The sequence below is a fragment of the Python bivittatus genome, unplaced genomic scaffold, assembly GCF_059951505.1.
Source record: "Python bivittatus isolate LINGU-HERP-01145 unplaced genomic scaffold, Pbiv_v1 ctg000340_np1212, whole genome shotgun sequence".
NCBI lineage: Eukaryota > Metazoa > Chordata > Lepidosauria > Squamata > Pythonidae > Python > Python bivittatus.
In genome coordinates, this window is record NW_028277056.1 from 22,572,440 (window position 1) to 22,590,321 (window position 17,882).

General features: G+C 37.8%; 1 protein-coding gene across 1 annotated transcript in view; it reads left to right on the forward strand.

The window, feature by feature from the left end:
- Nucleotides 1–2,747: 2,747 nt before the first annotated feature.
- Nucleotides 2,748–17,882, forward strand: part of MTUS2 (microtubule associated scaffold protein 2) — a 181,815-nt gene continuing 166,680 nt past the window's right edge. Inside the window, exons 1-2 of the mRNA XM_088140698.1 lie at nucleotides 2,748–5,173; nucleotides 9,099–9,336. Coding sequence (XP_087996824.1) covers nucleotides 2,897–5,173; nucleotides 9,099–9,336 — 2,515 coding nt within the window. The 5' untranslated portion in view covers nucleotides 2,748–2,896. The remainder of the gene's footprint in view (nucleotides 5,174–9,098; nucleotides 9,337–17,882) is intronic.

A 17,882-nucleotide genomic window follows, 5' to 3' on the forward strand; every position in this document is an offset into this window, starting at 1 on the left:
ATACCAATATTTGAAAAGGCATTCAAAAGTTTCTTTTTTCTTGTAGTGGGGAAAAAACTGCTTATACTAAATAAAAATATCCCTAGTACTACAAAAATATATATACTTAGAATGTCATCCTGAAAATAATTATCTTATTTTAAATGTTCATTGCTGGAAATCCAAATGAGAGGAAGAGAAGAAGAGAGGAAAATTTAAGCTATAATTGGAATTTATTGTTGTGATTTGAATCAAACCATCTGTTGTCTAATACTTCTTTAGCCTTTCCCTAACTGTTACCTTTGGCACTTCCATGACATTCAGTTAAGGGTCCATTTACATCTTGAGTGATTACTTGTATACTGGATTGGTCTGCTGGAAAAATTGCAATAAAAATAAGGTAATCCCTTCAATTAACAGCATCAGAATGAGCAACAGAGGATAAAATAAATACAGCCTAACTAAAAGCAATATCAGAGATTTCATACACCTTACATTCTTAAAAAGACATCCAACTGATAATTCATTAAAAAAATTGAGATCTTTATGATTTTTTAAGGGTTAGAAAAATGAAAGTGCATCCTCTGATCACAAAGAAAAAAAGTGTAAAAATTCAACACCTTTCGTTGAAAAGGAGGGTGTTCCAAAGCTTTGATGCTAATACTGTTTCCCCTTGCTGCTAATATTATGTCAAGGTTCTATTGCAACTGTAAGAAACTGTGTTTTTTGGATTTGTTTTTAGACAGGGATGAGAATGGCTTTGTAGCAGATGGTGTTAGTGATTCACAGAGAGAAGCTGAAAATCCTTCTCTTTTTCAGATTAAAATCTGAGCAACAACAACAAAAAGTTTGGTACAAATGGGCAAATTTGTCAACTATGGTTTCTTTCTGTTTCTCTCTCTCTTTTTCATTCATGCATAAATTCAGTCCTAATTCTGCTTCTGTCTGTTTGAAAATTCATAAACCCTGTGGTCATTTCTCCTATTGTATGCAATTTTATCTAACTTAAGAATTTGTTACATCTAATTCCATTACTATTGTGCATTTTTGTACATAAATATACAGTATGAAAACAAAAACAATTACAGAAACATGTTTCCCCCTAATTTACATATTGTTACATGCAGTTTTGACAGGATAAATTACATAAAAAATTGCAGAAACATATCTTTGATTTTCATCTTGGTTCAGGAAATAAGAATTTGGAAAATTTACATTAAAATAAAAAACTCCTAAATTTTAAGCTAATACAATTTATCTTGATTTTGATGTGTGCTTACATAAGCTTCTGAGGTTTATTTCCTACTGCAGCTTGAACAGATTTTGCTCCTATCTCTGTCATATCCTTTGCACTTTCCTCTATAGAATTATGAAATACAAGCGTGTTTTCACAATTTTCTTTATTATTGCTTGCATTAGTGTGTATATCACAGTAAATATTTAAATGGCATATACCTTTTCTGTTATCTGTGTAATGAAGTGATTCAGTTCATGCCATAAATTATGAGACTTATAATTTAAGCTAAACAACAGAAAAGGGATCCATAGGTGTAGCACTGAAAAAACAGTTCTTTTTTATGCTTTTATTTACCTTGCAAATAAAAATAATTAATTACTATTTCTAAAAAGGAAATTGTCAAAAAAAAAAAACATAGAAGAGAAGACAATATTATTATCCTCATTAGTTTTATTTAGACTGAAGGAATTCTTGTTCCTTTTAAAGAACGAGTAAAAATGCAGAGTTTCGCAGAAGAACTATATGCTCCTAGTTCAATTATTATTAACATTTAAGATAGATCACCACATGTATTTAAAATTAATACCTAAAGAACCATGAGGGAAAAAATATTTTTAAAAACTTTAAATTAAATTCCTATTTTGAGTTCAGTTTCCTTAATTTAATTAATTAGCATTATCGTAGGAATGAAATCCTCACTAATCTTCATGAGAATTAGATCCATGTGTAACTCTGCCCAGATACTTTGCTAAGAACATACCACTCTTCATTATGCACTCTGTTAGGATTATCTGTGGATTGTGGAATCAAAATCTATATAAAAATACTTAGCATTCATATTTTAAGTGGTTAATGTGCTTTACATACATTATTTTATAAATCCTTATAACAGCAGCAGTCCTATAAAATGTCATGTTAGCATCTTCATGTCACAAAAAAACAAGAAGAAAAGACTCATGATGGATCAGGCCAAAGTTCGGTGTCTTATTTCATACAGGGATAAACCATATGTCTCGGGGAACACAGCCACAAGAAGGCTAGGAGGGTAATTGCTCACCTCCATTGTTATTCCGGATTCTTATTGGAAGGAACATTTTTATTTTATCAACAGGGAGTGAAATGAATATGGAACAATCTTGTCGAAAGTCATTTAGTGAATTGAGGGTTAGATTAAGAATTTCACTCAGTTTCCCTTGCTTACAATACACACTCTAAGCCACCACTGCCCTTTTAGTAACTTTGGCTTTGCATGGCTAAAGAAGGTGAAATTTGCCAGGTATTTGGGGCTGTTGAAAAATAATGAAAGAATGTTGTCAATTAACTTTATTCTGATACAGACTCCTAATTCTCAGATAGTATAAACTGAAATAATTCTGGTTTCTTCTCTTACAGATTCCATGGATTCTTGCTCTTTTTCAGAGTTACTCCAATGGATGTGTTTTGCACTTACTGAAACTTTGTTTATGGGAAATTCTTTGCTTTACATTCTGATCTAATAATGACTGAGTCACTGGATGTATGTGATTGACAAGGGACTAGACTGGTCTAAAAAGGAATTTTTTTGGTTGCCTAGTTTATGACTTGAATCCCTTTAAGAAAAGCATGCTCAGATAGTGACTAACACAGACACCATTTCCTTTCAGTAAGGCTGTGGAAGAAGGGGCCGTTTGAAACCTGAAAATGAGTGCACCATTAGTTCCCAACAAGTCATGTTACAATCTATTACAGACCAACAGAAATGAGATGAAAAATAACAATGAACACACGGTGTCTGTAGGAGATACAAATGCCAATCAAATCACATCAGATGTCAGAACCCCTGGAACAGCAATAAGGACAAGCAATATTTCAGGAGAAACCGGTTGCTTACGCACCAGTGAGCAAGACCCTATCAGACAGTTAGACTCTGAGAGGAACAACCTTCAGGGCACCACTGATGAATCAGAATTTATACTGCCTTCTACCATCAGCAAGGAATTGCATGCAAATTGTAGGCCTGCTGGGCTTAAGGACCCTTCAAAGCTAGTCACCATAAGCCGGGGACACAGTTTGTCCAATCTGAGGATCAATCCAAGTGATAACTTTTCAGTGGTACTTTCAAAAAGTGATGCTGATCTCATTCAGCATGTGTCAAAGGAAAAAGCACTTAGAAGGATTGAGCCAGAAGGAATAAAACGCCTTTCTTTGGGGAGATCAAGAAAACTTATGGCTAAAACAGAAACTTTTGAAAAAGAATTTGTTGGTCGTGTATCAGGTAAACGCTTGCTTTCTGTATCCTTGGATTCCATCAACACTTCACATCATTTGAGTGGGGACACGGACAAATCTCAGAAGACATCAGCAGACCACTTTTTAGGTATGGTGTTCCATCCAACTGATAGCGTCTCAGAGGGAAACATTGTACATTATTCTAAATGTTCGTCTACCTCAGAAATGGAAAAAGCAAATGCCCCAGCCATACAAGCAGGTGTGGATAATGTATCAAATGCCAGTAAACAAGGCACTCTACATCCTGCTCTTGTTGACCTCCATTTAACTGTTAAATCCAATGAAATTTGGAAACCAGAAGCACAAATTGACCATCAGAGTGATAAGAGAGGAAAAGGGGAGGTGAAATGTCCTTTGCCTTCACAGTCTAAGCGTGTGTGTGAGCAAAAAATAAACAAGATTATGTTATTTGAATTTCTTGGATGTCCAACAGAAGAAAATAATGTGGTGGTACAGAATCAGAAGGATATGGGGTCTGAAGTATACAAGACAAAATTACATCAGTTGCCAAAAGAAGATCCATTTTTAAATGAGGAATTTGATTCTATCCGTGAAAGTCTGATAAGTGATAATGGCTCTTCAGATTTAGGAAAAGGAAATCATCACGGTAACAGCAAGGCAACAAGCAAAGCGAATGAGGAATATAGAGCTGCAAAAGAGGTAGATTCTGTTGTGGTTCCTGCTGATGATGCTATACATGTTGGTAAACTGACACCAACAAGGAATGAAAACCTATATATTACTAACACAAGTTGTATTCCAGCTGTTAACGGGCACATGTCTTTTATGCACAGTGTCAGTGTGGCAGAGAGCAAACACCTGAATAACAGTGAAAATAAACAGATTCTAGTCAAGGGACCTAGTGAAGATGTTGTAAATGTCCATTCTGATTTGGAAAATCCAAAACCACAGAGTACAGGAAGTATCTCGGACAATCATTTTAGCATGCAGGACAATGATTTGGAAACCACAAGTGTCTCAGTTCGGAGCAAGAAGACAATTAATGAAAAGAAAGGGCTTTCACATGACACACTGGAAAGCTATAAAATAATAGCACAAAGTGATACCTTTTTATGTCCCCCAACTCCTTTGCGCCCTACTGCGACTGTGAATGCCAGTAGCCCCAGCCCAGTGTCAAACAGCAGTTTAAAGGAACTTTATGCATTTCATGTTGACAAGCTGCCATCTTCTGCAACCCTACCTCCCACTGAGAGCACCGAGTGGTTTAGCCTATCCCCTAAAGTGCCTAACAAAACTACTTGTAACAGTGGGATCCCCAAGCCAATCCTTATACATTCCAAGGGGCCCCAACCAGCCAACTATGGTGGTGAGAACGAGTATATGGAGAAGCCTGAAGATAAGGCTGAGACAAATCCAGACATCCCCAAGCCCAAACATGTGAGGCCTAAAATAATAACTTACATTAGAAGGAACCCTCAGGCGATCAGCCAGCTTGATCATTCTTATCCCCCACCTGGATTGTCTTGCGTGCCCCCTGCTTGTGGGTTGCCAGTGGCAACTGAACAGAAAACATTGAATGATGGAGATATTAAACCAGGCAACGTTCTCTATGAAAGATTTAAAACTGACTTTCAGAAGCCTCAGATTTATAGTTCTGGACTTGTAGTATCTGGCATTAAACCCTCGGACCATCATTTTAGTCAAATGGGTGAAAAGTTTCTCCAGGAGGTAAGTTAAAAAAACAAAACAAAAACCCAAAGACTGTTTAAAATATGAGGTTTGTGAGTCTGTTGGGATAATATTTGTGATGGGAATGTTTGTGATAATCTTTCAAACATTCCGTTTTAATGCCTGTAGGTTTTCTTTAAAAATCACATGGGAAAGAAACCTGAGATACTGGGTGAGTATAGTGAAAGAAGGGCTCTGTATCATTTCATGTATCAGTTTCCTTATGAATCTGTTTCCTTTTAAGAAAATTGTCACAACATTCTAGGCTGTGATATATTTCATTTCACAATATAAAAATAACACCTGCTATAGCACTGAGGCAAAGATGGCTGGGAAGTTCTCTTGCTCTGAAAAGCAGCTTTAAGATTGTCAGAAAAAAAAAAAAGTGAAATGATGGTGTATTCAGAAATTATTTACAGCAACTCACCAGCAGGCTTGCTGCACTTCACTGGTTCAATCTGTATCGCTTTCTCCGACTGCCAACTGTTTTTGAATTTAAATCAAAGTGCTGACATTAGCTTTTAAAACTCATGGTCTCAGCCCACCATCCAAAACTGTTTTCTTAATCCCACGTCCACTGTTTCCTTTATGGTGATTTAACTTACCTAACATAGTGCCCAGGATATTGAAATGTCCCAAAGATGCAGAATGTGCATGAAATGGAAAAAGGGGGTTGTTTAAAACTTGATACATAATATTGCATTGTTGAAAGTTCGTTAACCTGTTTTGGGTCAGCCATAGTCCAGCTGAAAGAAACTCAAACAATTTGAATGAAATCAAACGCAAAACAGTTTCAGATATTCTGCCCTCAGGAAACAGTGGGATTCAGAACAAGTGTATTTAATTGCAAATATCTGTATAACCACTAGGTGAAAGCAGAGGGATACAGACTATTCTGTTTTCAGTCATCTAGTGGATGTTCATATTTTGCAGCCTAGCTCTTGTAGCCCTATTTGTGTTTCTGGGCATCATTTTATACTCCCAGCAAAATTATGTTGGATATTCTTCAATGGCATCTGTCGCGGGGAGGGACAAGGAGGGTCAAAATAATGAAAACAGGAGAATACTGTGAATGTTGCTGATATTCTCAGAAGTGCCCAGTTAACATGAAAGAAAATATTTTATCTTAATTCATCCTAATATTACAAGAAACATCCCTAACAGTCTTTCAAACCCATAACTACTGAATTGTTACTGGAATGCATTTCAGCTCTTTATTACAAAGTATCTGCAAATAAGTAATATTCACCTTAACAGTACTCTTTAATCGTCTATAGAAGGTTGCATAGTTTTGGAATAATCCAAAGCATATTTTAGTGCTAATAGTAATTCAGGAGCTGTGGATTCTATTAATACCTCTGGACCAAATTGTGATATCAAGAGATATTTTAATTGAGTTTACTGCCATTCCTCAGTTTTAGACAGCTGGTATTTTTCGTGCAATAACTTAGCTATCAAAATTAATGCCTATAGTATTCCATAAACTTTTTTTTTTAAGACAAGGATTTATCTGCAATTTGCAAAACTGGGTTTACCCAAAAGTGTAACTTATCATGTGAATAAGGGTCACAACCATACTTTGATCCCAACATTTTCCTTGCAGCATTATATACAGTATTTCCGTCAACTTTTCCTGAAGTTCACCCAAGGACTAAATAAGGGCAGAATCTGGCTCAAAATGGCCATTTCTGTACTTAGGAGGTTTATTGCAATGAAGGAAGGTACAAGTGTAGAAGCTGCCTCAACTGTGAATTTCTGCCAGGTCTGGGCAGTCATAGAGTAAAATATCTTGATTTTCTGTGTATGGCTGCCTTCCATTCACAGATAGGTGGAGTTCCATTGGACGCCCTGCTAGATCACATGTCAGGTAGTTGGAAAACAGCCAAGTTCTTGTCCAGCATCCAATTAATGGAAAAAAGAGTGATCCTCCAACGGGGCCCATGATGTGCTCATGTCATCTACCATGTAAACCACATCCAGCACTTCGGCATAAATGAACATCCGTCTACACTTGTGTCCAGAATAATGGGAAGTGATGAGGACTTCAGTGGTCCCCCTCCTTATTTGCACTTGCCCCCACCAGTACCCAGGGAAGAAGTGTAAGAAGCATGAATCAAATGCCTAAGGAGAAGTGAATATAACTGTTCTTTGCTGCCAGTTACACATATGCTGCCAGTTTCTGATAGCAAACTCAGGATATTTATTGCAGTGGTAAATCTTTCAACACAGTAACACAAAGCACATTGCAAACTCAAAGCATTCTGCATAGAAAACAGGCATGAGACCTCACTTTAGCAAATGAGGCCATAGAGACAAACTCAAGTTTAGGAAGTTCTAAGTATAGTCCACATCCAGTCCAAGGTTCCAGGTAATCCAACAACAGCATACAGAGTCACAGAGAGGAAATTAAAACACTATTGGCCACAAAGAGCCCATTCCAAAAGCCATCTCTTTTATATAGACCTATCTGTTTGATTAACTGTCTGGGTCATACTTCTTTCTTTCAAGTACAAGGCTTGACTTCTTTTGCTCTTCTTCTTTTGCATTGTGTTGCTGAGCTCAAGACCTGGATCAGCTGACTCACCTGCACCTGTGTCTCTTCAGGGTTGCTGTTGCTGAGCCTCTGTTTAGCTAATTTCTGGGATGCAGGCCAAGGCTCAGACTGACCAAGATCTTCAGAAGTTCTTCAGCTTCTGCATCATAAGCCTCCTCCCACTGCACTGGGGGTGTAGGCTTTAAGGGGAACTATAGGCGAAACTGCTGGACTAATCTGGGCACATACACCTGGTCTGCATTTTCTCAGAACTGCTCTTCAGGTCTATATCCCTTCCAGGCAATGAATTAGTGGAGGTTTTTTTTTCAGTGTTTCCAAGAGTCTAGGGTGCAGGCTACCTCATATTTTGGACCATGACAGGAAATAGAGGGGGAATAGATGAGTTGGTATGATTGGGAGGTGCAACAGGGATTAGCAAGGATATGTGGAATACCAGGTAGATTTTAAAGGACAAGGGGAGTTTCAGGCAGCAGATTCCTGGATGGGCCATTGACCCAATGGGGAAAGATCCAAGCATCCACTGTCCAGCTTCTTTTGACTGCAGTTAATGTGATGATACCTAGATCAAGACACCAATTGCAGAGCAGGAACTGTAGAGTTGTTGATAATGTCAGTCAGTAAAATGTCTGTATGGTTTTTTTTGGCCTGTTGGAGTTGATCTTTAAGTACTTGATGTATGACTTGAAGTTCCTGCAGGAGCAGATCTGAGCTGGCATTGCCTCACAAGTTAAGGAAGGGAGACCATTCAGCCTCTAGGAGCCACCATGAAGAATGCTGCCTCCAAGTAGCCATTGAATGATATTCTGTAGCTTTTAGCACATTCAACCAGATATCATCATTTAATTCTTTTCTTATTAGTAAATATCTACTACTTTATTGTCCAGGTGTTTTACATGAAATACTCTTTTACCTATCTGTAGAATAGAGAGGCCTTATTCACAAACAAAGTTAGTTAAGAATGCCAGGCTTAACAGTGCAGTCTAATACATATTTTGTCAGTGGCATAGCACAATCCTATGCATCTTTATTCAGATGTAAGCCTCAATGGGTCCTTTAGGTCACAGAATCTTCTATGGCTCCTGGATCTCTCAGACTTAAACCCAGGGTCCATGTGAGCCAAATTTCTGTTTCCTTCCTAAGCAAATACTTTTAAGTATTTTGATGTTCTGTTTTGAATGCAGTATATTATTTATTTATATTTGATTTATAATATATTAGATTCTGTCATTTTTTCATTTCTGCTCAGATGCCACAGCAGCAAACGTTGAGAAGTATTAACTGCAACCTTTGTGAACAGCTGAGTTTGCATGCATGTTTTGATTCCTGCTGTATTTTTTTAAATTTACCTTTATTATATTTATATTTCTGTAGGTTGGAGAAAGGCCTGCGAAAGACGATTTTTGTCCTCCGCCATATGCTCACTACGAGGTGCCTCCAAGCTTTTATCGCTCAACAATGATTCTTAAACCCCAGTTAGGACTTGGTGCCGTCTCCAGGTTGCCATCTGCAAAAAGCAGGATTTTGATTTCCAGTCAAAGATCTTCAGCAAGCTGCATTCATCCTCAAGCACCAGTACCCAGCTCCACACTTTTCCATCCTGATGCTTCAGGTAATCAGTTAACCTATCTGGCTGTGCTACTGAATCCTAAATCATAATGATAGGCTGAACTTAATCAAGATATAAAGGAAATATAGAATATTATACCAAAGGAGCATTAGATCACTAACTGATCTGATTAAGTCTGTCTTATGCAAACCCAATCTATGTTTTAATTATAATAGCAAATCACCAATGTGGGTCTTTGGGTTGGTTGGCTGGGTTGGGTTTAAGCATGATCAGACCTTTGCCTTCTTACTGTATCAGCCTAACTATACTAGTTAGTGCTGCAGTCTTATACTACAATTTTCCCCGCCTGATATCCTCTAGATGTGCTGGTCCCATCATCTCCCATAATCTCCAGCCAGTATCATTTTGGGTTCTGGCAGATGTCAGGTTGGAGAAGTCTGCTTTATCAGCTGAACTGACAGCCCCACTGAATACAATAGCTGTATTTTAGTTTAAAAAATAGTTCTATTTTTGTTATCCCGCCTTTATTATTTTTTTATAAATAACTCAAGGCAGAGAACATACCTAATATGTCCTTCCTCCTCCTATTTTCCCCACTACAACAACCCTGTGAGGTTAGTTGGGCTGAGAGAGAGTGACTGGCCCAAAGTCATCCAGCTGGCTTTCACGCCTAAGGCAGGACTAGAACTCACCTTCTCCTGGTTTCTCGCTTGGTGCCTTAACCCCTAGACCATAATGGTTTAATTATTAGGAAAATATTTATTTTTGTATGTGAGCTAATGGATCTCTTTGCAGTAGAAAATTAAGCTGAATAGTTAAATTATTTCTGGAGAATTCACATAGTTTTGTGTTAGAGTGGATTTTAAAGCACATCCAAAACTGAACAATAATTGGGATGTGATCTAGTAGGACTTGTCTGTCTGAATATTAACTGAATGCAAGCTGAATGGAGATTGCTTTCACTCATCAATTGCTGGCATCACTTTGATCCCTACCACAAATCATAGGAATTTTAATGTAAATGTAGGGCTCTGCTCATCCATTTTACATCATTTTTTTCTAACCCTGAGAACATTATCTCCTTTTTGCACATGTTTAGAAAAGTAAGAGCTGTAATCTGCTAGTGCCTCAGCTTTATTTTCCCCTGGGGTAAAACTACTACGATTCCATCAAATTAGGGATTATGTTGGGGGCCTGATGACATCATAAGACTCCATAGTTTATAATTCCCTGGAAAATGGCCTGTAGGTTTTAAAATGTTTGTGATACTAAAATAAATACGTTTAAAGATTAAATACATGTCACGAATCTCTAATAGCACCCTTAACCCCATATCCAGTCATAAAGTCACTTTTCATAAGAAGAGAAATACCCTATACTATAAAATAATTATTAAATTGTTATTGTGCACAATAAAAAGATTATTGTATACATTATAATTATAAAGCTGTGCACATTGTTCCTGTTTGTTTCCAAATCCTAAGGGAGGAACATCAGCCTCTGTTTTGTTGCTTTTGAATTAACACAACACAATGGCTTCTGCCTTCATTTTCCCAGTGTTTTAAAAGAGAAATGCTACTTTCATTTCTTATCTCTCACTTCTATTATCCCATGTGAACATTGGGACAAAATATTTTTTTAAATGTGCTATATTTTGGCTTTCCTACTTTTCTGAAAAGTCTCTCACTTTGCTTTTCAAACCTTTTAACACCAATATAAAAAAAGAATATTATATTGCACTGTTTTGCAGATAACTTTAGTATGCAATGTTTAGCTTACTGTGTCTACTCAGAAGTAAACCCTCTGAATTTAATGGATCTTACCCCCAAGGTAGTGGATATAGAACTGCAGCTGCTATGTAATGGCAGTATTTTCTGACTCCAGGCATATAAGCAACCAGTTGGCAATTAGATCCCTGCTGATTTTGACTAATGAAAAATAGGGCTTGATTAACTTATCTTTTTCAGGAGAGTAGAGAATGTAAACATGCTAGACTAGGCTAAAGTGAGGTTGATTAGCTTATGGTTCAGCATTTTGCAGGAAACCCAGCTGTTTTCTTAACTCCCAAGAGTTAGCATGTTGTGTGAGCTAGGTCATCACATTAAGCCATAGAATAGTTTATTCATTTGGGCATAGCATGTTATGGGAACATAGCAATTCTGCTTGGTTAGCATGGGGTTAGGGTTAAGTGTGCTGTGAACCAGCCATCTGCCTAGATAGACCATCCAGGAAAAAATACTGAGTTGGGATAATCTGCATGTGGTTTCCTCTCTTCAATGGATATTTTGTCTAACACAAACTGTAAAGAATATAAGAGAAAATATTTTCAATACCCAACTAACAAATATCTGTTTTACCCAATTTTACTGCACTATTGTAATCAAGATATCTGATTAAATTATACAGGAAAACAGATGAACAGACTTATTAAATAAAACAATCTTATATATCCCTTTTACTCTTAATGTGTAAAAATTATACACAACCATTAAAATATGACATTTTGTTTCACTGAATTTTAAATATGTAGCAGAGCCGGGCAATCTACAACCTACAGGGCACCTGTAACTTCTGAATTTCTTTTCTGCAGGCTTCTGAACTCTATGTCAGCATGGCTTCCTACCAATTATTTAATATTTTTTAAAATGTGGCTCCTTCTGGATCAGATGTACATCTGATATACATGCTTGCTACTAAAGATATAGGCAAGAGACCATAAAATTAGTGTGGGTTTGTTTCTTGTTGTTGCCTGGTTTTTGCCATCTTTTCTATTGCTGTATTGTTTTATTGTTATTTTTCTATGTTTTTACCTTGTATACTTCCCAGAATCATTGGGAATGGGGGGTGTAAAAAAATAAAATAAAATAGTTTCAGATTGCAATCCAATAGAAACTTCTTTAGGTATTGCTTCTAGGAACACTCCTAAGTGAACATCTATGGAATTATTCTGCTAGGAATGAACATTCTGTTCCAACAATCAACTGTATTATATGCTGCATTTCCATCTCGCTTTTGTTTGTTTCCATTTCCAGCACCTATATTTTGTAAGAGCACTACGAGATGAGAAGAACAATCCTAAACCTGCAGCTGTAAATAAGACCAACTAAAAATAACACAAAAAGATGTGCATGTTTTGGAGTTCTCCAAAACTCTTCATCAGGGAAGATGTTGCAAACAAAACAAAACAGGGGACGTAGTAGAAAGAAGAACATTTCAAAATTAGGCTAAATATTTTTAGACTGTGAGCTGTGCAAGGAAGTTGGACTTCAAATGGAATTTGTTGACTGCATGTGGAGTTTCAAATTACACTTAATTTTCTGGACAAAAGAAATTATTGCTTCCTTCAACTGTGAAGACACAAAACCATTGCCCTTCCCTAGTTTATCCCTAACTTTGGTTCATGCCACAGGGTGCCTTAGCCTGGCAGTAAGCAGGAACAAAGAAACATCAGACTGGTCCAGGGATACCCAAGTGACCTTTACAGCTGACTGTAGATTTGAACCTAGGCCTTTCCAGTCTTTGTCTGACATTTATAGTGTCATACATCCTCTATGACATTGACACTGGTGCTCTAGAACATCAGACTCATAGGTTCTTCTGACTCACCCTGTCTGTTTATGATAATCAGATGAGTCCTAAAAAACCCGTTATGTTAAAAAGTGACTTTTTAAATCTCTGCCAACACATTTTCCCTTAGTTTGACATGCTGCTACTCAGCTTCTTATCTCTTTTTATCTGCCATAGTGTTTTTATGTGCTATTAGAGCAATGGAAGCAAGATAACTGTCCTACAGAGAAGACAGATGATGAGATGCAAACCTAAAGCAGGGCTTCTACATTCATTATCTCTCAGGAATTTGAAAGGAAGGGCAGTTTGCTTGGCAACTAGAAGAGAGTAATAGAGAATTGATAGGTATCGTTGGCTTACGTAAAGAGCCAGCTGCTGCAGACTAGGTATGCTTGGTAGTGATGTGCCATATGTTATTACCCTGACCTTGAGAGGCAGCCAAAACATCAGCATGCTAGTTAAGTGTGAGCTGCACGGCATGACAATTAAATGGATACATAGCTGGCTCAAAAATTGTACTCAAAGAATCCATCAAAATAGAGAGGTATTGAATTGTGTCCTGGGTCCTGTACCCTTCCATATGTGTATTAAAACATGGATGAAGTGATGGAAGAAATACTTATCACATTTGCAGAGGATATCAAATTGGGTGAGAAAGTAGAAGACAGAAATAAACTTTAGGCCAGTCTTCATACATCAGAGAAATTGGCAGAAAACAACAGGTGAAATTTGATAGAGACAAGTGCAAAATTCTTAGTTAGGAAACAAAGTCCAATGTACAGTATAGGATAGAGATACCTGGCTTGGTGTGGTTAGATGGGTATGGGTGGTTGGTAACCCATGAAATGGTTTGTCCCCAAACTGATGAGTGTCTGTGCACAGGAGCAATTGAGGAGATTACAGTGGTTGTCATGGGGATGAGGGTGAGTGCCTGGGTAGGTATGTTTGGATATGCACCATGGCCAGGCAGGGGTTTGTTGAGGCTGGGGGAGCGTTGGAGGAAGAAGTAAGAGAAGGTAGTTCCATCAAGGTTGTGATGTGCAGAAGAAGGTACGGTGGTAAACTGAGGGTGGGCACAGGTGGTGGGGCTGCTTATTGTCCCACTTTCCATCCCTCATGATCATCCCAAAGGCCATCTGATAAGATGCCAGGCATCCCTGAGTTCTGGCTACCATTATTGAATGCCAGGTCTGTATGTAATAAAACCATCCTCATCCATGATTTGACTGTGGATGAGGTAGCCAACTAAGTGTGTATAACAAAGACTGGGTTGGGCTGGGAGGGGGAATTTCCTCAACAAGCTAGTGCAGAACACAAAGCCTGGGCAGTTACAGACATGCGATGGTATGCTCACGGAATGTCTCTGCTTCATGAGCTGTACTGGTTATCACATATAAAACCTTTCATGACATAAGAAGCAGTTATCTGAGGGACTGTCCACCCTATACGATCCAATAGGCTCAGCATGTTCTGGGTTCCAACAATGAAACAGTGTCACCTGATAGGACCCAGGAAGCAGGCCTTCTGTATCATAGCACTATCCTTTGGAAAGATATTCCTCCAGAGATTAATTTGACCCCCATCCTTATTTAAAGAAGCCCTTGAGACCTGGCAATTCCCCTAGGACGTAGGCTGCAGTGTGTGGAATGACTGGTCTATTAGATTTTGCTGTTTTTTTGTCATGTCCTTTTTTTTAAGGATTATATATATATTGTTTCCTACTGTTTTATTCTGTACGCTGCCCAGAGTGAGGCATGATGGAGTCAGACAGCCTATAAATCTTATAAACAAACAAAAAAATTGTTGCTTCTTCAGAGACTTTTGGGATATAATATGGTCATAGCACATCTCCAAATGTATAAGGCAAGAAGAAGACAAAAATTATTCTCCCTCTTTGGCCGTTTCCAGAAATCCAATGAAAGGCTCAATTCCAGCCTCAGTTCCACTGACAGTTAGGACTATATTTTCTCTTAGGCTGTTTCATAAAACACAGACAGAAGTTGCAATCAGGCCCTGGCATTTTGGGAATATCAGTCGGTTCAGCAGGGCCTTCAGAAACTTCCTCAGGTAGAACAGTTAGCATCAGTGAAGCTCCCATTTCATGAGCAGAAGAATATCTGTATGCTGGTGGCAGTAGCAGAAGAGCTGACAAAGCCCACCCCAAACAATGACGTTAAGGTCAGCAGTGATTCCAGTTGCCTTTCTTTACCATAAGCAAAAGGATACCAGAAGTATATAAACAGCTATCAAGACCCTTGATGTGTTTTGGGGGACTCTAGAATATATAGAGAAGCAGATGGATGACTGCAATGGACTTCTGATTCAAAGCCTTGCTAGTAATATTAGAAAATCAGTGTAACTAGGACAGCACACTATAGACTGAATCTTCAGGATACACAAGGCTTGCAAATACCACTCTTCCATCTAACTATGGGTACACAAAACTTTTGGGTCAAAGACTAACCTGGACTTTTACTGGTATACTAGGGGTTGCCCTCTGAAAAATGGTCAGAGTCAGAAGAAACAATTGGGGACAGCCAGAACAAAAGCTCTCTTGGTTTTATTTGATTTACATGCAATGAATATTAAGTGAATAAAACACAGATAATATAACTATTCTCCATATAACCATACAATCTCCACCCTAAGGCACAACAAATTATGGGACTTTGTAGAGGCTTTAGAGCTACATCCAGAACTTCTGGTAAGTAGCTCCAAAAATAGGAACTATTCCCCTTTCTGCACCACTTCTTGTACACACAGAATGCTTCTGGAATTCATATTAGAACATATCCAAAATATAGAGTTATATCAGGTATAAAAGACAAAAGATAAACAGCTTTTTATGAGCTCTGATTTTTAGCCCAACTGGAAACATCTCAGATGATCTTTAAAAAAATCAAATGTCAGCAGAACTGAACTCTCACTTAAGGGTTTGGGGAGGAGAGAACGCTTGGTTGCCCTTTAGCCTACTAGACCAGCAGTATTCCCATGACTATCCTAAGTTAAGAGGAATGAAGAATTGAACTGCTGCAGGGATTTAGCAACAAGATGAGTAAAAATTGCTAATGATCTTCATTCTTAACCTGACTGTAGTTAACCTTAACGTTGAGCCAGAATCTAGATCAGTCTTCCTCAATTTCTGCTTGGGGACTTCCAATCCAAGACCTCTGAAGGAAGGCAGCTTCAGCAAGAGTGATCTAAATATTTACAATATATGCTAGAAGCACTAAACATTTCTTTAAATAATGAATGTGCCTTGCTACAAATTCAACTGTGGTAATAAAGATTTTTATCTTCATACAGGGAGCACCTAATTCTTGCACAGTATGGAATATAATGGCTCTTAAGCAAAACTAACAGTGTTTATCCACCAAGCGGTTGAAACTGAAGTACCTCAGAGCCCATTCAATGTGGACATTCATATGTTAATGAGTTCCAAACTGTGGTAGTCTTCATTGCTTACCTGATCTTTTGATAGTATGATAGAAAGGCAAAAAATAGCTAATGTGGCTGTGCACACTTCAAAAATGATTCGGAAGAATTTCTTTGGATTTTGTAGCCCTAACAGATAATTGTATCTTTGATTGTATCTAATTGACATTTAAGTAGATTTGCCAAGAGACCATTCAAATTGGTCTTATGGAAAACTTTCCCTTCCTTTTTTAAAACTTCCACATTTATCCATACTTGCTGCAGAGCAAAGCTTCTGTATCACTCAAGCATCCTGATTTCTTCAGTGTTGATTTCCCCAGATAGGCATACCATACCTGGATTCCAACACCATATTGCCACTAGATGGCAGAAAAGAGATACAGAAAACCCTAATTCACTGCTGCTATCTGGGGTCATCTGGAGTTTTGCAATTAAAATATGGTATGCCTAATTTCTAGATTCATGGGACCACATAGAGTCCCTTCAGAAAACTGAAGTTGTAAAATGTAGTCGCAGCTTTTTCCACGGGATTCACAGTTTGTTCTGATTCTCTTTTGGTTTTTAAATAATGTGAATATGTGATGGGAAGTGCATCTGGAGTCCACCATGTCCAGGGATCTGGCTGTAGAGATGCCACTCTGCCTACTTGTATTTGTGTTGCGAACATGAATGTCTCCTCCATGATTATTTGCAGGTGTCCTTAAAGCTCCAGAATTACATTTGTTTCATGTCAGAGAATATTTACCTGGGAACATTTTCATATTTTCAAGCAGGAAATAGCAAAGTGTTCAAAGAAACTGATTTTTGTAGATTACAAACAATAATGTTTCAATCTGTGAGGGTCTTCAAGCAACCAGGAGCTGGAGTATTATGATGATGATCATTTTGAAGTGTTATTCTACTTATTTGGCAGATCTGAAAAAGTAATGCTTATGATTAAAATCTTATATTTAATTAAAACACCCTTTAAAGCAAAAAAGAGATAGATATAATATGTGAACATTCAGCATTGCTGAAAAGATGATTGGGGAATTCTAACGAATAAAGATATTAAATAGTAAGTGCCTTTGCTGTAACTCTTTGTTAGAAGATTATATTAAATTTTACTGAATTGTCACTGAAAAATGTAGTTCCATGTAGGAGAAGGCTTCAAAATTACTAGTCTTACCTGCCATTAATTTGCTTTCATAAGAGGTACAACATCTTAGTCATAATGGCACTCTCATTCATTTAGGGTACCCTAGTGTATATAGCCTTGCAGGACCAGATCTAGACCCATCTTAGCCCAGCATCTTGTTTCTCCCAATGCCCAACCAGATTCCTCTGTGATGTTCTTAAGATACGCTTCTCCTATTGTTGTTCCCCTACAACCTGAAGATAAAATTGAGTCTTCTAGCCTAATTGCCCTTGAGAGACCAGTCCCCCATGAATTTAATCCTCCTTTAAAACTATCCAAGTTGTTCATCATCACCACATTTTTGGATGATCCCTGGTCCTTGTTTTTAGAGAGGGAAAATGCTTTTTCCATGCCCTTCAGGATTTTATACATCATCATGCCCCCTCCCACTTCAGTCATCTTTTGTACA